This window comes from Berkeleyomyces rouxiae (assembly GCF_048999995.1).
Source record: "Berkeleyomyces rouxiae strain 22BRR77 chromosome Unknown BrBRR77_ptg000007l, whole genome shotgun sequence".
Lineage (NCBI taxonomy): Eukaryota > Fungi > Ascomycota > Sordariomycetes > Microascales > Ceratocystidaceae > Berkeleyomyces > Berkeleyomyces rouxiae.
In genome coordinates, this window is record NW_027396497.1 from 799,760 (window position 1) to 821,525 (window position 21,766).

General features: G+C 50.4%; 6 protein-coding genes across 6 annotated transcripts; 1 reads left to right on the forward strand and 5 right to left on the reverse strand.

The window, feature by feature from the left end:
- Window positions 1-293: 293 nt before the first annotated feature.
- Window positions 294-2,047, reverse strand: BROUX77_005992 (uncharacterized protein; the record flags this gene model as incomplete). The annotated part of the gene is made up of 3 exons (XM_073750926.1): window positions 294-878; window positions 956-1,656; window positions 1,717-2,047. The coding sequence occupies 3 exons, from the start codon at window positions 2,045-2,047 to the stop codon at window positions 294-296; spliced, it is 1,617 nt and encodes a 538-aa protein (XP_073603862.1).
- A 457-nt stretch (window positions 2,048-2,504) lies between these two features.
- Window positions 2,505-4,745, reverse strand: BROUX77_005993 (uncharacterized protein; the record flags this gene model as incomplete). Its single annotated transcript, XM_073750927.1, has 6 exons — window positions 2,505-2,957; window positions 3,031-3,611; window positions 3,675-3,864; window positions 3,916-4,032; window positions 4,107-4,565; window positions 4,632-4,745. The coding sequence occupies 6 exons, from the start codon at window positions 4,743-4,745 to the stop codon at window positions 2,505-2,507; spliced, it is 1,914 nt and encodes a 637-aa protein (XP_073603863.1).
- A 1,478-nt stretch (window positions 4,746-6,223) lies between these two features.
- BROUX77_005994 (uncharacterized protein) lies at window positions 6,224-8,069 on the forward strand (the record flags this gene model as incomplete). The annotated part of the gene is made up of 3 exons (XM_073750928.1): window positions 6,224-6,238; window positions 6,309-7,666; window positions 7,730-8,069. The coding sequence occupies 3 exons, from the start codon at window positions 6,224-6,226 to the stop codon at window positions 8,067-8,069; spliced, it is 1,713 nt and encodes a 570-aa protein (XP_073603864.1).
- A 257-nt stretch (window positions 8,070-8,326) lies between these two features.
- BROUX77_005995 (uncharacterized protein) lies at window positions 8,327-10,057 on the reverse strand (the record flags this gene model as incomplete). Its single annotated transcript, XM_073750929.1, has 1 exon — window positions 8,327-10,057. One exon carries the CDS (start codon window positions 10,055-10,057, stop codon window positions 8,327-8,329), a length of 1,731 nt encoding a protein of 576 aa, XP_073603865.1.
- A 1,427-nt stretch (window positions 10,058-11,484) lies between these two features.
- BROUX77_005996 (uncharacterized protein) lies at window positions 11,485-13,224 on the reverse strand (the record flags this gene model as incomplete). The annotated part of the gene is made up of 2 exons (XM_073750933.1): window positions 11,485-13,038; window positions 13,120-13,224. 2 exons carry the CDS (start codon window positions 13,222-13,224, stop codon window positions 11,485-11,487), a joined length of 1,659 nt encoding a protein of 552 aa, XP_073603866.1.
- A 4,374-nt stretch (window positions 13,225-17,598) lies between these two features.
- BROUX77_005997 (uncharacterized protein) lies at window positions 17,599-18,281 on the reverse strand (the record flags this gene model as incomplete). Its single annotated transcript, XM_073750934.1, has 3 exons — window positions 17,599-17,658; window positions 17,728-17,808; window positions 17,934-18,281. 3 exons carry the CDS (start codon window positions 18,279-18,281, stop codon window positions 17,599-17,601), a joined length of 489 nt encoding a protein of 162 aa, XP_073603867.1.
- Window positions 18,282-21,766: the final 3,485 nt, after the last annotated feature.

Consider the following 21,766-nt stretch of genomic DNA (forward strand, 5'->3'; position numbering starts at 1 on the left):
GCTTCTAGCACAAGACATCAATGGACTGCTGGGCATAAAAGGGCTGCTCTCTCCCTCTCTTCCATAGTATCTAGAATAGAAGGCATCGATCATCGTTCGCCTTTCTTCCCCTTCATTGAATACATTCTCTTTCATTGAACTCTTTGAACTTGTGACGTTCCGGATACTTCTCCGTACAGGACAACAGTGAGTCCTCCTATTAAACACTGATAAAAACAAGTGAGCCGGATTGGTCTTACAGACACATCAAGTACTTTTAGTTAAATATACTTGTACATCAGCCAATCAGGACATCACAGTCGCGCATCACCACTCTTATGTAGACGAATAAGGTAATATGCGACACCTATAGCCCACAGCACAAGAAGCATGGCGGCCTGGGCTGGAGCAAAAATAGCGCCTCTGATGACAACAAACCCACTAACTAGAGCAAAGACAGCAGGGACAATAAACGGCGGCTTGTACGGCCTGTGCAGGTCTGGTTCGCGGAAGCGCAGGATCAGAGCGCCAAGAACAGTAAGGAAGAAAAAAGTGTACTCGCCCAGACCATTGAATGTGACGAGAGAACGGAAATCTCCAAATATAATGTAGAATGTGGCAAGAAGTGCAGCTAGCCCAATTGCATTGACGGGGGCATCGCCGGCGTTTTCTTCGGTTTCGGTGCCAAGTGTTTCCTCGGAGACAGAGCCATCAAGAGAAGGAAGACGTATGCAGCCGACAGTGCCGAGATAGCTGGGGAACCAATCCTTACGGGCGGCAGATACAGCCATGCGGCCAGCTACAAAAGAATTGCCCAGCAGAGAACCAGCAACTACGAGGCAAATCATACCAGAGGCTGCAAGTCCAACACCTGGGCCAAAAAGACGGGCAATGGCAGTCTAGAAAAAAACATATCAGTGTTAGTAGTAATTAGTTATCCATAGATAGATATCTTCAAAAACTAGCGGTTACTCACAACTGCAATGCTGTCGGTGATTGAAACTTCAGTCCATGGCAACAGGACATAGTAGCTTGCAATTGCCGCAATAAAGGCAGAAATGATAGTTGGGATAGCAGTATTGATGGCTAACGGCAGCTGTCGAACGGGATCTCGCAGCTCCGAAGACACGTACACTGCCTTATCCCAGCCAGAATACGCCCAGAGTGCGCCATACAGGGCCGCCGAATAATGGCCCAGGAGCTCCCACTGTGATATCTGTGTCCAGTCGGTCTCTGACCCATCGGGATTGAAACTGACGCGGGGGGCAAACCATGATCTCTGGAACCAATCCTGTCCGCCGGCCTGGACTGGCTCGGCGCCGTGTGCAATCTGTACAACAACTACGACTAGACCAGCCAAAACGACAAAGACAATGGCTGAAAATTTAGTGGCGACAAAGAAGCTGTTGAGCTGCGTGCTAGCTTTAGTGCTAATGCAGTTGGCGAGACTGACAAGCACAAGGATGGTTACGGAGAGAAACTTGCGCAGAAGCCACGTCAAGTCAGGCGCTAGAGCAGAAACAGACAGGACAGGACCGAGGGCTGAAAAGATGCTGTCAACAAAAACGATGCTCAGAATGGCCAGAGTCGCGGGCATGACGGCAACAATCCACGTCCAGGCTGCAAGGAAGCCAAAGATATCTCCGAAAATGTACTGCAGATAGGGCTGGACGCCACCTGTAACTTGGCATCAGAATTCGCGCTTGTTTGGTACATCTCGAAGTTGAGAAAACTTACCTTCACCGGGAATCGCAGTGCCCAGCTCTGCAACGGTGCTGGCGCCCGTCCAGGCCAGAAGGCCGCCTACAAGCCATACCGCAAGCGCAGCGCCAGGCGAGGGAACGTTTGTGTCGATTGAGCCGGGCGACGTGAAGATTCCGCTTCCAATAACGATGCTGATTAGAATCCCAAAGGCCTCGGTGGTGCCAAGCGTGCGCCGTGGGCCAGCCACTTCGCGCTCTGGGCCTGGGCTGGCGACTGCTGTAGCACCATAAGAGACTGCCGATGGCTGATCTACCGCTTGCGATTCAGCTAAAAGGGGCTGCTGGACTGAGTTCTCAGCAGACATGTTGTATGTGAGTTATCAAGTTGTTGAAGACTATGACCGCAGCTCTAGACTCTCGCAGTGTTTTGACCACGCAGAACCAGTAAAAAAGGCAATGGATTGGGTATTAAATGAAGGTCTTTATTTACCTGGCGACTTGCGAGGAATGCTACACGTGAGTCTTCCTATTGGTGTGTTGGGGGGCGAAGGGCGTCATTGAGGCACTTCAAGGCGCAATCGCAGGGGCTACCGGACAGCCCCACTTTTGAACGTGCCATGGTAACACAGAACAAGAAAGCCGAGATACATCACCAAGAATGATGCGACGGTCTTCTCTATTTGCGATGTTTCACCAAATTGGATTGGTTCTCACGTAAATTCGTTACTACTCTCTGTTATTCATGCTACCAAATTTGGGCTATTTAAAAATGCTCATAGAGCGCACAGCAATACTTTGTGTATAAAGGTGCAATACATCTGCTTACGCTGTCTCAAGCAGCGCCACACTCAGCTGGGGCAGTTCGAATTCAAACACTCCACCCTCACCGGCCGTCAGGGTAGTCGTATCACTCTTGATGACGTTCTCAGTCGCCGTGTTAACACCGTACGGATCCGAAGGTCCCGTCAGGAGGGTGAAGGTTGCCTTGGCACCCTGACCAACGCCGTCAAAGTTGAGACGGACAGGCACGGGTGCGCCATTCGTGGTGTTGTAGACCGCACCCTTCCAGACCAGCGTGCTCTGCTCCGAGGTGCCGGCAACATAGAAAAGCGGGTCAAAGGTATTAGTTGTGGGCAGAGTATTGACGAGCTGCTTGGAGCCAATCAGGTGCCAGATGTACCAGCTCGTAGAGCGCGTAGTAATCGCAGGATCCGCTCCAAACTGAACCAGAGTTGCGGGCCACTGGTAGCGGTCCAGACTGCGGATAACGGGTGCCTAAAGAGCAAAGTCAGCACGGTAGATAGTACGGTGGCCAGCGCAGGCGCGGGAGGGTAAGACGGGGACTTACGTAGAAGGAGCCGCGCACACGGTCTGCATTGCGCTCATAACCAATCAGCGAAACAGCCTCACCCACAGATCCGATCCACCAGGGCCGCTCTCTAATGGGGCCGTTCCAACCAGTGCCGCCGTTGGGGTGCACTGCGGCAACCTCGCCAACAATGTGACCAATGGCGTCGTTGTCGAAGCGGCTGAAATCCTTGACCAAATCATCGGGCGTCTTGTAGGGGTGGTAGTCGCCCAGCGCAGGCTGAGGAATATCTGGATATCCGTCGCTCGTGGCACCGGAAGAGATAATGGTCATGGTAGGATACTTGGCAAGAATAGCCTTCTGGAACATGGGGAAACGGTACTGCTTGTATGCCTCCCAACCAGCAGCGCCGCCCTCGAGCCAATCCTCGTTGCCGACCTCGACAAAGTTCAACTTAAAGGGCTCTTTGCGCCCAAGGGCTGCGCGCTTGGCACCCCAGGTGGAGGTGGCAGGGCCGACAACAAACTCGATTTCATCCAGGGCATCATCAATGTAGGGTTGCAAGTCAGCTTCAGCAATGTTGGTGCCATCGAGAGCAAGACCACCCCATACAGCAAGAACTGGGTACTCATGTTAGTCTTGGTATGACTACAGGGTTAGAGCAGGTAGCAAGTTGTACTTACCAGGTTCCAATCCCATATCTTCAGCCCAGTATAAGTACTCCATAAGCCCTAGGCCGTGGGTCTGCTGGTAGCCCCAGACACCAGGGAAGCCAGGGCGGTCCTTCAGAGGGCCCAGGGTTTGCTTCCAATCCCAGCGAGTAGCCACAGTGTTGCCCTCGAGCATGTTTCCACCGGGGAAGCGGAAGAATGTCTAAGGGAATGTCAACGATAGAAAGACTTTATATGCGATGGGTTGACTTACAGGCTTAAGATCGGCCAGGACATTGGCAAGATCAACACGCAGGCCGTTCTGGCGGTTCTTATAAGTAGGAGGGAAAACGCTAATGAGGTTGAAGTCCAGGGCAGAGCCAGTTAGTCCCTGAGAAGTAAGCGTTAGCATAGACCCAAAAGAGATAGTTACTTGAAAGTAACAAGACGCGGGGAAATACTTGCAGTAGGGTCAAAAGTAATAACGAAGGTGTTGTTGCCATTGGGTGCATCAACAGTCGGCTCAAAGTTGATTTCGTGCTCTGTCCAGCTGCCCTCAACTGCCTTGCTTTCGATCTTCACGCTACCAAAGAGTTTCCCGTCTAGGGCTGAGACAAAGGAGGCATTGAAGAAGCCCTTGTATTCACCATGGACCCAAAATGAGCCAGTGTATCGCTGCTTCTTGACACTCATGCCCCAGTAGCCATCATTCGAGAGGCCAGCAGACAAAGCACCGCTGGCGGGCGTGACTCGAACCGAAGTTGGCAAAGCCGAAGACAGGGGAGGAGTCACGTTTTGCAGAGACAGCTGCGAATTGACAGAGGCCCAACCATCGAGGGAGACAGGGAAAGCATCGCTGAACTGAAAAGCGCGGTTGCGGATCAGTTCGGCATAAATGCCGCCATCACCAGAATTGTTGATGTCCTGCACAGACGGGTTAGAAGATACTCTTGGCACGGCCTAGTGATAGAATATAGAGGGGGCTCTCACCTCGTGAAGGAAGCCGTACTGGTGGCCACTTGTCTTGTTCCCGCCAGTGGAAGACACTGTGATGTCCACGGCGGCGACGGAGGCCACTAGGGCCAGAAGAGTATGTATAAGCATTAGAGAAGGTAAAACGAAGGACAGCAAATAGGAGAGACCTGCTACTCTAGAGACTGAACAAAAGATGAAGAGAAGAACCCTGATGTGCTCTGGAGATCGTGGCCACGGGAGCTCTCAGATAGCAGGCCCATCATTGCTTTATATCCTCTTCAACATGTGCCCATAACATGAAACCCAAAATGTTCGTTCCCTGGCGGCATGACTTGACCCATCCACACTTCCAACTTAAGCATACCAGTTTCACAATAGAACATGCGCCCATTGTCAAGCCGCACCAACCGGCTCTCTAAAAAGATTGGTAGTTCTGGCGTATAGTTGTGATCGTCTCAAGGTAACGTGTCGATCCGAAAGTGGGCGGAAATCAACATGTTGCATTGAAAATCTCGCAAAGAGCTCTGATCGATGATTTGCTCGCTTTTAACCGGTGATCATTTCTACGTTTGTCCCCAACTATAGCAGGGTCGTGGTGTATATGAGCCATGGGAATTTGGAGATGGTGCATTACTTGTACGAACTGGGGAGTTGTAGTGCCGCTGGCGGATGATACCTTGATGATTAGGAATCGGGTCTGCGCGTAAATCAATCTGTCGGAAGGAAGAACATGCGTCCGTCGTCTCTCACAGTTGCAAGCCAGGGTTAGGGTCCAAGAGGTTGAGTCGGATCAGAATCGCAACAATGCAGCGCCTATGCAGAGTTTTTCCGATCGGAAAATATGGGGCAACGATTTCAGGACAGCAGGATGATCGGGTGCCAAGGCGTTCGGGTCAAGTGCCGCCAAGCACCAGTTGGGCCGTGCCGAGCTAGTGGTGATGTCGGCGTTGGAAAGTGGAAAGTGGGGCGGCCATTGCCAGCACGTGGCTTCTCACATGATTGCAAGGCTAGGGTTGCTGGTCAGGTCAGCCACAACCTCACGCCACCTCCAAGCTCCCTCCTCCGCCAAGGACTCTGGCAGGCTATCGTTGTTTAGCTCACTAAGAGTTTCGCTGCTGCATCTGCGGCCATCGGTTTTTTATTTCCTGATTTGGAGGTTGGTTTTGCTTACCACATCAGCTTCTGCCGTCGGACTCCTTCTTGTCGAACCAGTCGGACCCGATAATGCGAACCCGCAAGGGCCCAATGACCTGACCAGTAGAGCATCCCAAACCCTGCGTCCTAATTTAGCAGAGCAAATACCGATTGATTCCATCTTGGCCCTATTGCTAGCAACTCCGGGAAGCCCAAGCTTGCTGCTTAAGGCTCTCACCGCGCCTTTTTTCTTCTACACTGTCTGCATCTTGCGGCCTGTGCAGGGAGTGCTCATTGTTGGGCGCCATCTCCAATCCTGCAACCTGCGAGCACGCTCCCACCGCCCCCAGAGCGACTGGCGTCGGCCATTCCATAAGCTCGTAGATTGCCAGCCAGGCCTTGGAGACTTTGCTCTGAGCTGCCCCTCCTCCGAGTGACCGCTAGAGCCACCAAAGCTCTTGTATCTAAACATCATGGCACGACGACTGGTAGGTCAAGCCGCCCAAACTTCATCCTCTTTTGCCGGACTTACAGTCTAACATGCATCCCAATTTCCAGGTCCGCACAGCTGTGCAGGCCGTTGTTGCTTGCATCACAGCTCTTGTAACCCTCACGATTCTCGACCGAAACTTCCGAGTTCTCCCTACTTCGATCCATGCCTACATGCCCCAACACCATCATGGCTTGGTCGTCACCGACGTTACCATCGCCACATGCTCCAGCGTCAACGTCTTCTCCTCATGTACACTTGACCCCAAAATATGGCATCGTATCGACAAGGACCTGTATCTCGGAAAAGCTTTGATATCCAAGGCTTTTGTGCACGTTCGCCGCGTTAAAGAGGAGGATCTTTCAACTACTGACCGCGTCGTCGTGGACCTGACTGTCGGTCGACTGAATCCCTCCAAGAATGGCGTCAAGTGGGATTCCCGGCCAGGCGGCATCTGGCTGCGCCGGGAGCCCGGACTCAAAGTCGCCGATTCAGCCAACGCTGTCACTGGTATCGACGTGCTCTTTGGGGATGATGCGACTGAAGTCCGGGACGGCTGGGCCATCACTGGCATGCCTATTATGCTGTCCGCCAGTCAAGATATTCCCTCGGCCCATCTTACTCTGCGGCGCGGGGCGCAATCTGAGCAGAAACCCCCAGCTTTACAAATCAACCCCAACGGCCGCTTCAAGATTGTTCAGATCGCTGATCTTCACCTGAGCACGGGCCTTGGCGCCTGCCGTGATGCCGTACCCGACTCTTACAACGGCGGAAAATGCGAGGCAGACCCGCGTACTGCCGACTTTGTCGAGCGCATCCTAGATGAAGAAAAGCCGGATCTGGTTGTGCTTAGTGGCGACCAAGTCAACGGCGACTCTTCGCCCGATGCCCAAACCACTATTTTCAAATACGCCCATCTACTCATCAAACGCAAGATCCCATATGTGAGCATCTTCGGTAACCACGACGACGAAGACACAATGTCGCGTCAGGCGCAGATGACAATCATCGAGTCCCTCCCATATTCGCTGTCGCGCGCCGGGCCTGCCGATATCCCGGGTGTCGGAAACTACTACGTTGAAGTCCAGGGCCGTGGCTCTTCGGGCCACTCGGCCTTGACGCTGTACATGATTGACTCCCATGCGTACACACCAGACCAAAAGAACTACCCTGGCTACAACTGGATCAAGCCGGCGCAGGTTGAGTGGTTCCGCAAAACTGCCCAGAGCCTGCGTGGCAAGCACCAGCAGTACACCCACCTGCATATGGACCTGGCCTTTATTCATATCCCTTTCCCCGAGTATATTGTTTCCGACTTGGCGACCATCAAGGGTGAGTGGCGTGAGTATGTCACGGCCCCGCACTACAACACGGGATTCCACGATGCGCTCATCGAGCAGGGCGTAGTGATGGTCAGCTGTGGACAGTAAGTTTTTGTCCCCCTTGAACATGTTACATGACACAACACTAACATTTCCTTCACCTCTAGCGATCATGTCAACGACTACTGCGCCCTCTCCTCTGACGACAACCGTAAGCCTCGACTTTGGATGTGCTACGGCGGTGGCGTCGGGTTTGGCGGCTACGCCGGGTATGGCGGATACAACCGACGCATCCGCGTGTTCGATATCGACACCAACGAGGGCCGCATAACCACATACAAGCGCCTGGAACACGGCGACAACATAGCGGCCCGCATCGATGAGCAGATTATCGTCGATGCCGGCGTCGCCATGGCTGCGCCGATGCCGGAGGGCGAGGTGGGTGCGCCGATGCAGACCATGTCTAATTCGCAGAAGGTTGTGCATCTGGACGGCACAGAGAAATAGGTGCCGTGAATTGACGATAGGGAATAGGAAGAAAAACAGGATCTCAAAGTGGAGAGAAACAGTAGCTTGATATCAGTATTTTTGTTTAGGGAGTGCATGGCCCTGGATGCGGGCACCCTACTCTAGTGTGTGTATAGTATATATTTAGTCTGCAGTCACGGAGCCTCAACACATAAGTGGGATGGATGGTAGTGAACGTTCAAAAATTTCGATTTCATGTTTCGTCAAGGGGATTATTTCAATGTTCCAGCCCAAGATCAAATCGCCTCCCAGTCCATGGCATAGTCCAGGAAATCCCAACCCTCCATACCTTGCTTGCTATCCAGATCCAGATCCAGATCCAGCCCCAGATCCATTTCCACATCTGAATCTTCTTTCTCCAGCACCTTGGCCTTGGCCCCCTCCGTCTTCCGCTCTGTCTTCTGCTGCTGCTGCTGTTGCTGCTTCTCCTGGCGCTTAGCCACATCGTGCTGATTACGCTGCAGGACCAGCTCATACACGCGATCAAAGAAGGCAAAAATGGTGCTTAGCATGTTATCAAAGTCGACGCTATCCAAGCTCCCAATGTTGTTTTTTCTCTGGCCCGGCGCCTCGTCCATGTCGGCAAACTTCCAGCGATTGCGCAGCGTCTTGGCCAGCTTGAACGAGTCGAGCGCGTTGGTGCCGCGTGGGTCGCTCAGCAGCTTGCCCAGGCTCGGTGACGCGGCCAGCGAGAAGAGCACGTCGTTGTGGAACGAGTGCGCCTTGGCGGCGCCGGGCGCGTGGCGGCTGGATGCGATGCCGCTGGGCGTGCCGCTGGCGGCGGGAGCGGGAGGAGCCAGAATCTCGGTGATGTGTGAGCGGCGCACGCGCTCGTTGAACACAGCGAGGATGTGCACAATGGCGCGCTCAAGGAGCATGTAGTACTCGAAAAAGTCGAGCTTGAACATGTCGCAGGGATGCGGCTCGACGACCTTGTGGGCTGCTGCGTGCTCTGTCTTTGTGCGTTGCTGCTGCTGCGTCGTAGCCAGGTCGGTGTTTTCGTCTTCCTCGACCATGTCGGCCCAGTTTGTTGTCTTGCCGGCGGCTATTGATCTCAGGCCATTCGTTTCCTTTTGAGACTCCGAAGCGACCAGCTGCTGTTCCTTTTGAAGCGTCTCCATGGCATTCATGTAGGCCATCTGGAGGTACGGGTGCTTCCACTTGAGCCGCGAAACAATGCGCAGGAATCGGTGCAGGTTTTGCGTTGGCGTTGCGGCAAATGGCGTCGTTGCCGCCGTCGTAGTGGCCGGCATAATCACCGAGGTGCCCTCAAGGGAGTTTGACTTCTTGTGTGACGCGGTCGAGTGACTGGTGTCTATAGTTTTGCTGTTGAGCTCGGTAGGCGTTGAAATCTTCAGAGATACAGCCTCCTGATTGATAGTAGTCTCAGGCCAGAACGATTTGGATTTCTTAGACCTTCTCCCTCTCGAAGGGTTGTGCGGCGTTAAAGGCGCGGATACGGGAGTGCCTGGATTCGAGTGGGCCGGGCCGGACAACAGAGGAGGAGAGGCCGGGCCTGAATATCCATTTTGGAAATTTGCTTGCGGCACATGATCTCTTGGCACTGGTGAGTTTTGAGATGTAGCCGGCACACCAGCTTTTATATCGTTCAGGTGAGGGAGGACAGGCTTGGGTTTCCCGCCCAATGTAGGAACAGCCCCAGGGTTGGAACCAGAGTCTGAAGACGTGGATTGGAGTTTCTCTAGTGGCACGCCGTCATTTGACGGTGGCGATGCCCAGCGAGAAGCTGCAAGGCCGGGGCTCTTTGTTGAAGGCCGCCCCGAAATCCCCGGACTGGAAGACGCAGTAGTAGCCAAGAAAGACGATCCAGTACCAGAGACCCCGACAGATTTGGGGCTGTTAGTGGCAACAGAAGCAGTAGTCTTCTGGTCCGCCTTGAGAGTCATAGTAGCAACCTGAACTTGCTCAGTGCTAGCAGCCCAGCGGGAATTTTGAAGACCGCCCATGATGAAGGGTTAAGTTCTGATAGGAGAAGAAGCGGGTTTTTTTGCTGAGAAAGGCGTATTGATGAAGTGAAATAAATGCCTGAATAATAGATGGGAGTTGGGTCACTAATACTGTGATCGAGATACAGAAGTAAAGAAGAACAAGGAGGGTGAATGAAACTGTTAAAAGGGAAAAGTCGGCTTTGTATAATCGCCGCTGGATAGATGATGTATGGATTGCGACAACAGAAAGACTGGATCGAGCATCAAGCGACGTCTAGAAGGCGAAAAAGAAAAAGTACGGCGATTAGCACAACAGCAAATGATTGCGATTTTCCAAACTAAGAATTGGAAATCGACTCTTCATATACGCCGCCACGTCTATCAATTAAGAAGTGGTATTAGAATATGTGGACTTCTATATCCATATAGAAGCTTGATGCCATGGCACGAATCCTTGTGTGATAATAGCCGGCGCATACTAGATAGCCTTGCTTACTCAGCACTACAACGCGATGAACTTCCTGGACATCACATCACCAACACTGGCATCAAGACGAATTATGAAATAAACGTAAATTTTGACTGGGTATGTAAATAAGGTTTTACGGGAAGGTGGGTAGAAGGTAACAAAAGACAAGACTGAACACAAAACAATGGGGAATAAAATTGGGGTGAACGACAAAGGAAACAAAAACTGCAAGAAAAAAAAGAAAAAGAAAAAGAAATTGTGTCAACTCGTGCGATGCGCGCAATCCACCACCAAAAATAAACATCCGAGACTACGGGCAGCTGGAAGGCCGTTTCAGTGCGAGGTTAATTCAGGCAGATAAGATCAATATCTGACCGCTTGTGTGGAAGAGGCCATGCTAAGGCGTGGGCCCGAAGTTCCAGCCAGTTCCCGTTGCAGCACACGGAAACAAGCAGCATCATCAAACAATCTGGTTAGAGTTGAGCGACAGTAGCGCAGAGAGAGAGAGAGAGAGGCATTCGTAACGGTCATTAAAGTAGAAGAACAGCCATCAAGCGATGACCGCAAACTAAGTGAAAGGTAGTGGTTTGTTGGGAAACCAAAAACTTCAAGCTGGAAAAGCAGGGGAATATGTGGATAGAGAGAAAGACGGAAAAAAGAAAAGCCAAGGTGCTCGCTTGCAGAAAATGCTAGTATCAGACAAGACAAAGAAAACAGAGTAACGAGAAGCGATAACAAAAAGGCCGCTTTGAAAAGTGAAAAGTGAAAATATTCAAAGAAATCCCGATCGCGGAGGTATAGAAGTGGAGGTAGCGGGTAGTAATCTAGCACAGAACCAGACTTTGGTGTGAGATTGACTCAATGTCGAAGTCCAAAAAGAAAAGAAAAAAAGTCGCGATACCCAGCATGGTAGCCTAGCCCATACGCTGGAACAAAGATCATGATATGATTGTGAATAACTGGAACCAACCCTCGACTACATAACGATGCAGCATCCACAGCCACCGTCCTTTTCTTCCCGAGGCTGCTCTTGTTCCTGTTTATGTGGAACATGCTGCGCCTGTGGGTGTTGTGAGTTCTGTTGTTGCGGCTGATAATGGTTCGGTGTTGGGTTGGTGTGGTGGGTAGGACTATGGGGTTCATGTGGCACTTGCGGTTGCGCATCGGGTCTGGAAGTGCCAAACGACATTTGGTTGTTGCCCCGCGGGCTAGAAATGGGCGAGCTTGGCGGCTTGTCGACAATCTTGGGCATTGTCGAGTATGAGTTGGACCGGACGGTAGGTGATCGAGGGATATCGGAGGTCTTGAGTGGCCATTCGTCAAACTTGCCCTCCGAGTTAGGCTCTTCATTCTGTGTAGTATCCGACGCAGCAGCAGCGCGTTCTGGTGGTTTGAGCAGGCTTTCATCGTTGAGCGGCCGGAACTCCTTATCATAAACAGTACCAAACTTGCCCTCCTTCTCCCACTTTTCTTGCTGTAGACGACGGGCAACAGTAGGTAAAAGTTGTTCCTCGGGAGGAAGTCGCGGGTCTGGCTGGTACGCTGAAATCATCCACGGAGGCTCACCCTCGGGCTGCTTGTTGGAAGATCCGCCAGAGAAAGCAAAATCGCCAGAGCGTGTCCCTGGGCGCGTTGAGTTGCTTTCTTTGCCACCGCGAGTCTTTGGACGAGACGAGCTGCGTCGTGGCGGTACTGATGTCTTACGCGTCGTAGACATTTTACGTGAGGAATTGTCCGAGCCTCGCTTTGTGGAGGATGGTGTTGAGCCATTGGCTTGTTGAAAGGCATAGTAATCGCCGTTGGTCTTGACACTGCTGCTACGAGAGCGGGACTTCCGCAGAGGGTCCAGGTCTGCATCGTGTGACTTGGAGCGACCAATCGGGGTATCGCGGTCGAGAAAGTCTGTTGGAATGGGAGCAGGGCTGCTTCTAGCAAGAGGAATACGAGAGCCTTTTCCATTTCCCAATGGGGATTCCCAGTAACTATGCAGAGTTTCTTCTCTAATCTCCTCCGGAAGTCGTAGATCCCATGTGTGACCGGGTATATCGATCGGTCGAGTGTCAGCACTCATGGAATTCTTACGTGAGTCGTCGGCTCGGGAATGGCTATGTTCGGATCGGTCCCGCCTTCTGCTCGCTGCACGAGGCTTCGGAAGCATTATTCCTGCAGCTTGCAGCTCGGCATTTTCTATTTTGGCTAATTTGTCGCGATGAATCCACTTGTCTGCGTCACTGGTGGTGGGAAGACCGTTGGATGGGACCGGATCTGCATGCTTCTCGCGTGATCGACGCTCGCTTGCTCGACTCTGCGCACGAGTGTGGGACTGGTTCTGGCTAAATACATCTCCAAATGATCCGTCATCAACCGCTATGGGTGATCTCAGACCATTCTCGCGTTCGTATGTCAGAGACGTATTGACGGGAGAAGGCCTCCTCTTTTCCGGATACACCTCAGGAACATCTGCCCCATCGTATCCGCCAGGGTAAGCATCTCTGAGACCATTCGTAATATTGGACTTGGCCGGGGCGTCCTGCTTTACTGTTAATTACAATTTTCAAACAGCCGTGAAAGCTGTGTCGTAGGGCTTCCGGAGTGGGGTTTTGCACCATACCTGGTCTGGATCCCAAGAGTTGGTATCGTTTCGATGCCCGTGGCTACTGCTGGGCGGTGTGAGTGTCGATGTCGTGTGTGATGCGGTGGCGGTAGCGGCGGTCATGATGAATTTGGGGTCAGTTTGTCGCCGTGGAAGATTGAAATCGAGTCAAGGATAGAAGTTTTTTCTCGTGATCAAAGATGTGGGCGACTTTAGTTGGTGCTCCTCACAGTGCGCCTAGCAGCTGAAGAAGCTCCTTTCGGTCGCCCGGTTCTTGAACGAGACCCGGAGGCAAGATATTCCAGATGCCTGTTGCGAATAGTGCATGTGTTGGCGATAGCGCGGAGCAGATAGAGCGCAAAACACCAACCCGGCAAAGCTGCCGAACTTTTGGCGGTTACTTGCGCAAACGACAAGCAGTTTTGCAGCTAACAGCTGTCAAGTAGGCTAAACGCCACAATCAGTTCGATGACTAGCTTGGCCGCTTGGCTGGCAATCGATAACCAATAAACCTTATCCTAAGTGTCGATGTAAAGAGAATGGTTCCAGGTATCGGGACCAAGAATGAGGGTCGAAAATTGGAAAGCAAAAATGTGTCAAACGAAAGTGAGAACAGAAGTTTTATAAAACCAGCAAACCAACGTCAATACTGCTCCAGATAAACGAACAAATTGAAAAAAAATGATGACTTAAGGATTGAAGGAATGAAGAATATTGGATGGGGGTTGAGCCAAAAGTCGACAAATCGCACGCGTTGCGCCGTTTGCGTGGTGATATATTGGCTGGCGGATTTGACCCTGCAACCTTTCTCAACGCGTCTCAAGAGAGAAGAGGAAAAAAAAAAGACACTCTCGTCGGGTAGCTACGATGAAACTCGGGGTGATGAAAAGTGGCAACGAAGAAGGGCCGTAGAGTCACGTCGAGCTGAGAAAGGGAGCGTCTCGTAAATGGCGGCGGTAGGAGAAAATGGAGGAGAAGGAAAGAAAGAATCAAAAGTCAAGACAAGAGAAGGAGAAAAGAATGCCGCACATAATCAATGAATAAAAAGTTATCAGGGGCACAAGCGAGGAACATCGTCCAGCAAGACAAAAAAAAAAAAGAAGGGAGGGAAGAGAACTTGAGCAGGTCAAGACAAGCAGCTAGAAATCAATCAGAAATAGAGACGAGGAGAAAAGCCACCCAAAAGGCGGGACGTCCAAGATTAGTAGGGGGAAGTCAGGCCTGGCTGGCGCAAACGCCGGTGTCGCGGTACTTTGGGGCCCATATAAAATTGCGCGTCGCGTGGAGTACAGGTACAAGTGCGTGCTTGCATACTGCATGCATAATGCTGTCGGCTGGGCTATCGCCAACATGGAAGGAGCCAGTCGGTTGCTCAGAGCTAGCTTGAGCTCTCCTTCCATTTTCACCGGATTTACAGGTACAAGTGCCTTGGGCACAAACATGTACCCTCCAGCTCTCAACAGGAGCAAGAGTACCTCTGAAGACGAGAGCCCCAAGTACCGCGCCACCGCAGTGAAAACAAAAAGGTAGGCACTCAGCCACACGACTTCAGCCTCACCTTCTGAATCTGCGCCCCACGCTGACAACACCATAAGTGCATATCTACGAGACATCTGTCCGTGCCTATGTCTCATTTCGCGTTGAATCAAACTTCTTTTTTCTTTTTCCTTAGCTGCCAATCGTCGTTCGCTTTCAAGCACACTACTGTCACACACGTCAGTTGTTTTGTTTCTCTCGTATCCACGCAGGCACAAGTCCTTCCTTGTAGACCAGCACAAATAGCATGTCCTGCGAGATTAATCAGGGCCACGTTCAAACACATTTCACTATGCACGTTGCATAGTCGCCCGTCCTTCGTTTCCCTCTTCCCCTCACTTTCCAGGGCTTCAGGTCCCAGTCCCGAGCAACAAAATACAAGGGACCAAAAGAGCAACCTAGACAATCCCTCATCCTGGCTTCTGCGACATACAGGCAAGCTCCTGGTCGCCAAACCCAGACGTCTCTCCTGTCAAGCAGTCAATCCATCCACCTACACCTTTCCTCCCAAATGTCCACGTCAAGCCCGTGCCGTTGTCTTCACTGGCACTTTCCCGCGATATCGCCAGAGCCAATCAGCCTCAGCCCAAGTTCGGACGAAGTATTACCGTGATATGACCATTACAATATTCCTTACGAATAACGAGTCTCTTAACATACGCCATAGCTTCTTGTTAGCCACTCTTTTTCTCCTCCTTGCTCTCTCAGTGGCTAGCCTACATGTTTGAGGCAAACAGTGCTGTCTTTGCTTGGCCTGGGGACAAGACAGTTCTTGAGACAGTCAAGCCAGGTGTTTGTCTCCTGTTGCCTCACAGCACATCTGGGAACTCACTTATCCCATCGTAACTTAGAAAAGTCCTCCTGTTTCCTAGAATATGGATGGCAATACGACTAGAGTGATCGTCTTGTTCCTTTGGCTTTGGTAGGTGCAACACACTGACACCTATCATTCGGTCCAAGCAAGTGTCAAGAAGATAAGGAGGCAGGAAACACCTCGCGCTGTATTTCCACTGCCAAAGAAAACAAAGTCTGGGTCCCCTGTCTATTGACTATGTTTATTCCTGTTGACCTTGCAGATTTTCTATCAATGCACACAAAAGAAATGCTTCTAAACAAGTATGTACATGTCTGCTTGAGCTCACCCGGCCAACATGTTCTTCTCTCACTGCACGTTCTTGTTATACATATACATGTCTTTAGACGGATGCAAATATGATGTGCCAGAGCCTACAAGCCACCATACTGGTTTTATACTTTTACATGCGTCCCTCCTCTGTTCATCACCTCCCCTATTCTATGGCTCATCCCAATCCTTCCTTCTACCTTCTCGGATCCTTGCGTTCTATGCACATAACCAACCAGCGGATTCTTTCTTATGCGCGTCTGTGCAGATCCGAGTCCACCTCTGTGTTTGTTTACATAAAGCATGTGTTGAGAACCCATCGCTTGGCTTGGCCTCTTCCTTACATCCCTTACATCCCTTACATAAGTTGCTCTGTTCAACATGAGTGAGATTGAGACCCGTGATATCAGCCTATCGCGTCACTCATGCATTCGCCTGCTCTATTTCAGCCAATGAGTTTCCAAGAACGCATTAGCACCTTGCTTTGTCTTGACCACTTCACTACAAGATATGGTCATGCTGCTTTTGACGTCTCTCCCTACCTCGCACCTCCCGCTACAAGACACCCCGTCTCCCACAAGTCTGGAGACACCAGCCAAACGATGGCGACATGATAACTCCCAAGCTTACAAAAGGGGCAGCGGGTGCAAGCATACACTCAACTAAACCTAGACGAACTGAACCACCCATCACCAAGTCTCATAGTTTCTGTTTCTTCCTTGGTCTCTCAACTAGACGGTTACTTATGCCTTGTTGCTCTTGATTCTGCCGGTGTTTTGTATTTAGTGCTATTGTATGTTTGCCGAGTTTTCCCAAGCTAATCAAACTTGCGAGGCGGTGGCTCTTCACAAACGAAAGCAAAGCTTCCTTCGCCTAATGAGCCCAACCCCGGCTTTTTTTTGTCATGTTCGTTGCTTAGCTCTAGTTAAAGCTCCCCCGCCAGCTGTTAGCTTTGTTTCTGTCCAGTTTGCTTGTCTTGAGGCCTCAGCGGAGGGGATTGATCAACAATAGACCCTTTTCTTGGGACTCTCTGCAAGTATTATTCGCCCCTGGTGGATGTACCATGACCAGGGGGGGGCTCTTCTTCTCATGTCCACCAAGGTCCTTTGTCTATGAGATCACTGGCTTGCCTGGAACTTTGCCTATTTCTTTATGAACCTACGCCTGTGCGGCTTGATAGCCCCTGACCGAGGCGCCCCTTTGCGCTTGTATGGGTATACAAGGTAAACCCCAAAGTCATGGAGCATTACACAACCGAAATTCGTGTGATACCAGATGCAATCCCCTAACAGCCTAACCTACATAAAGCTCTTGTGTCATGACATGCTTTGATGATAGCTGAGAGTTAGGATCTAACAATGGCTTTCTCTACACTTGTGCGACATATCCTACTTAAGCCTTCTAGTTCTACTTCATCCCATATCGTTCTACGAGGACATACAGACTGATGATTGTACCAGAGACTCGTAGATATCCGTCATTTTTGTTCAAACCCTGGCTCTTTTCTTAATTGAGAAGCTCGTGAGAGAGGGCCGCCCAACCCTGATAGTACTAATACCTTCCCTCTATTACGTCCACCAAGTGGACATGGCAAATCTCACATGGTCACTCTGGAATGAATAGAAGCCAATATCTCAGATGGATGAGACCTATATTCTATTAGGGTTATAATGGAGGCGCTGTGTAACCATGTTCTCGCGTCCCTGACGCCAAAAATGTGGAGGAGAGAACTCTAAAACACCACATAAATGTATTCCAGTGGTAAGGCAATATTGAATTTAAAGGGAGAAAATTGACAGAGTTGGCTATTTCAAGACTGAAAGTCCTGGTACTCGCATTTATTCTGGGGAGCATTTGAAAGATTCAAGGGCGAGGGTTTCGAAAGGCGCACCGGCGACCTGCAGTCACATTAGTACAAGAATGAATAGAGAATGTGGTGGCTTGATGATTGAGGAAATGCCACTTACACCTGTAGCAGCATTGATAGCCGACACACGCTCACCCGGAGTGCTAGGGGCTGAATCGCCACGAAGAGTACGGACTCGACCCTGTAACAAATGAGAGGAAACGGGTTTCTGTAAGTAGATTAGGCGGGACTTGGTAGTCAAGATCTAGACCAGTCAGCTCTGTGTTTTTTTTTTGACAGTGTAATTGGAGTTGGCTATTTACTCACCTTGGTTTCAACGATAAAGATATTGTCTCGTCTGACAGAAACTGGACAATGGTCAGTAGAGCGAGCAAGTTTATACGAGATACTTTTGATTTGCTCCGATTGAAGCGTGTCAAAGTATACTGTATTTCGGGTGATGTTTATATCGCGGGCAGCGTTTAGGCGCCAGTGGAAATATCCGCCGTATTGGTTCTTTGTGCCATCAGTGAAGCCCAGAATCAACCCAAACAAGGCGCCCGTCTCCTCGATTGATAGAGATGTGATTTCACTCAAGACTTTAGATGGGCTGGTAGTTTCCCTGTCGTAGATTTTCATGTGGTAGCACCACATCGAGAACGGCGGTGGCAGCATTTTGTTTAATGAGAATCTATCGGTTGACGGTGGGGTGCCATGCCAGAGCTTTTCGTAATTTAGAGAGGCGCTTTTTTGTTGAACATGTCGCTGATGTATGGCCAACCTGGCCCCAACGAATTTGAAAACCTAATAGGTGAAGTGTATGTGAGCACAAGAAGATATAAGAGTTAGATGGAGACGAAGAAGCTTACATCAAATTTCATATAAAGACCTTCCAAGTCCCCGCCTTGAGAAGGATTCAGGACCGACACTCCGATGGAGGCCTTATACATGTCCAAACATCCTCCCGCAGTAAGTTCACAGGATGGAATGGATCCATCAAAGAAAAACCGGAGGCCAATGATTCCTTCTTGTGTTGCTGTCACATGTAAGGATGTGATATTGGCGTCATGTGGTATCTCAATCGTAGAAATTAGGATGTCGTTAAGAAGGCCGAGGGTTTCCACATGTTCTCCACGACGGACTGTAAGTCCACATAGCATATTCAGCCCAAAGAAAGGAATAAAATGACCGGATACTTGTGTCGCCCTCTTCTCCTGAGAGTCACGATCAAAAAGGGTAATCAAGCCCTCAAAGGGATTACATACCAGCTCTGTTTTGCGGGTGCGTGCCTGTCTCGAGTTGCAAGCCATGACTGAATCAGGGATCAGGTTATCAGCTGCAACTGCGTTCTTATATTGCAATAGACGCTTTGAGTAAAGTGCTAGAACATGTACAGTATGAGATGCCAGACAAAGGACACCGCGCCTCCATCTGTCTCTTGAGAATTTTTCACACTGTATCATCCCAGGAGTCATGGCGATACTGCTGTGCGTATAGCGTGATGCCCTCGAAATTCGATATATACCGCGTATGAGATCTCTGGTAGGAGTGGACATGAAGTTATCTTCGGTAGGAAGCTTGAGAAATCCGTATTCACCACTACCTAGAAATTGGGCAGCCCAAAATCCCCTTTGTAGTTCCCGGAACCGGGACCTGATAGCCACGGTTCTAGAGGCTATACGGAGTGCACAAAGGTCAAACAGAGTCAGAAACTCGTATAAGCAGCACAGAATCTCGGATGGTAGTAACGAAAACATATCATGTGTGCCGGGCTCTCTCAGTTCCATATCCTGAGAAAGTACAGGCGGATCCCAAGTATCTTGAGGGCAATTATCTGTGATGGCAAACAGCCTTTCTGGAGATACGGCGCATTTCCGAGCAAGCGAGGAGTCGCGAAAGCTTTTCCCGTAGACTCCAGGAACTAAGCGGGCATATGTATAATGAGGTAGACTTGGGAGTAGCGGAGTATTGATCGCAAGCAGCAGGAGATGAAGACCACGGATGGCACTTGGATCCAAAATGGATGGCGGGAGCTGACGCTTGAAGAAGTCCCAGCAATGGCCATGAAGTGGTATATCATGACCCGGTCTATTAACAAAGGAGCCATTATTCCCGGCCTCGGGATGTGGAAGCACATTGCAAGGGATGTAACGCCCGTTTTCATAGTTGTTAACCCCCGAAAAAAATGGCGAGCGCGATACAACTATTTAAGGTCAGTGAATTTAAAACAATATCATATAACCTGACGTTGCTTGTTCCTGGAGCCTCCACTCACTGAAGTAGGTGTTGCTATCAACCTTCATGTTGGCGGATTCGGTCCGCTCCAGAGCTGCAAAATGTATCGCAGAACCGCATAGTGCGCACCAAGGAGAAAGACCCGCCTGCATGAAAGATCTATTAGATGACATGGTGGGACAAACAAAGAAGAAGATATAGAAGGCCTTCTTCTCAAGGACGTGATTACAGTTATAGGTATCAGTAAGAGTGGCGATGGTTGATTATTTGATGACAACGCAAGCGACTTGGGACGGCTGAAATCAAAGCAGGGCACGCCCGTAGAGCCACTATTCAGAAAAGCAAAATTCTGCAGAAAGGGCTTTTAGGTTTCCAGGCAAGTTCATGGAGTGAGCAGGAGTGTGGATGATGTTGAGATCAACAGACGTTGAGCCCGGGCTGATGTTGCTGTGGTTTTTTTGTCTGTTTAAATCACGTGATGTTGGGTTTGGCAAATCAGCATCGTGGTTTTGCCCTCTTTCTCGCTGTCTTGCATTCTTGGTAGCAAGACGCCATCGCTCAAACACATCCATTATTGAAATTGACGACTCACTGCTGCGCGTGTATGTTTTTCTAATGGAGATTATTTGTGTAAATGGACCCTCTGATGTATCAGCGCCGCTCCGAACACATCCGCATTCTGGCGCCGAATCTCTGCCCCACTCCGGACCCGATAAGAACATTCCAAAATTGGTACAGCCAACCCCATTCTTCCCACAATCTATTCGTTCACAACTGAACCAGGCTCAACAGAACATCCACAGGCTGGATAACAAGCCACATGGCCTTGATGCCGGTCGCATTTCGCTTTGCTTGTACTGACGTGTCAGTGACCAAGTCTGCTGGCCCTGCGTCACCTGGAACTAGGCATCATTTGCACCAAACAGCCTCATTTCGCTTCCAAAGTCAACGTTGGGCTGTAGACTCACGATGGCTTTTTGAGGCGGGCTAGGATCAAGTTGACTGCAGAATCAGTATGCCAATTAGCCTTTGACGAGCTGGCTGTTGGGTTTGGAGTAACACAGCTCGCATGCTTCAGATCGACGCTGTAGTCGAGTGCCCAAAGGCTCAACCGAGCTTGGGGTCGATAAAGCTCGGCTGGAAGCGATGATGTCAAGATATTGCCTGGGCTGACACTGCGATTCGTGCCAGCCGCACACTTGGTAACACTTTGTCATCTGCTAGTATTCGCTCTGTCACATATGGCGAGAGATGATGGGTGTTTTAGAGAAAATCTGATAAAATCAAAAACGCTCTGCCTTGTGGCTCTAACGTACACCCTCCCACTGGCCTCGTTTGAGGGGTATTCGGATTGCGTCTTATGTTATTTTGATAGCATCTCATGATAGCCTTATTATAGGTAGGCATATCTAAAGTTTGTCCTCGCAGGCTCGTCATCCCTAGACTTGTTGGCAAGTTGTGTTGGTGTTAGTACCAGATGCCAATCACACTAAGTTAACGCCAGCATGATATCCATGACACTCGCCCAACCTATCAGTGAAGTTGAAGTAAACATCAGCCCTTTTTCACCCCATACACAGTAGTCGTTCTCCCCATTTTCTCCGACACCCATAGTTCCCACATACAGTAGTAATCGGCCAAATGTAGCTGGTGGTCTATCCTAACCAGCCCCAGCACCGGACCAGCAGTCCCCAATTCCTCAAGCCTCATAACCCCAAGCGACAAGCCAGGGGTTACTGCTCCAAGGCGACACGGAATATCATGTGGGCGGTCTATTTTGAGGCTTTGCGCGGAACTATCCGCTTATGCCTGGAATTAGTTGCCTTGGAGAAAGTACCGCTATTCTGGTAGCACTAGCAGTGGCTGACTGGGACTTGTGTTCTACATCATGTACTCCATGCTCAGTCTCCTCGAAATCGTGAATA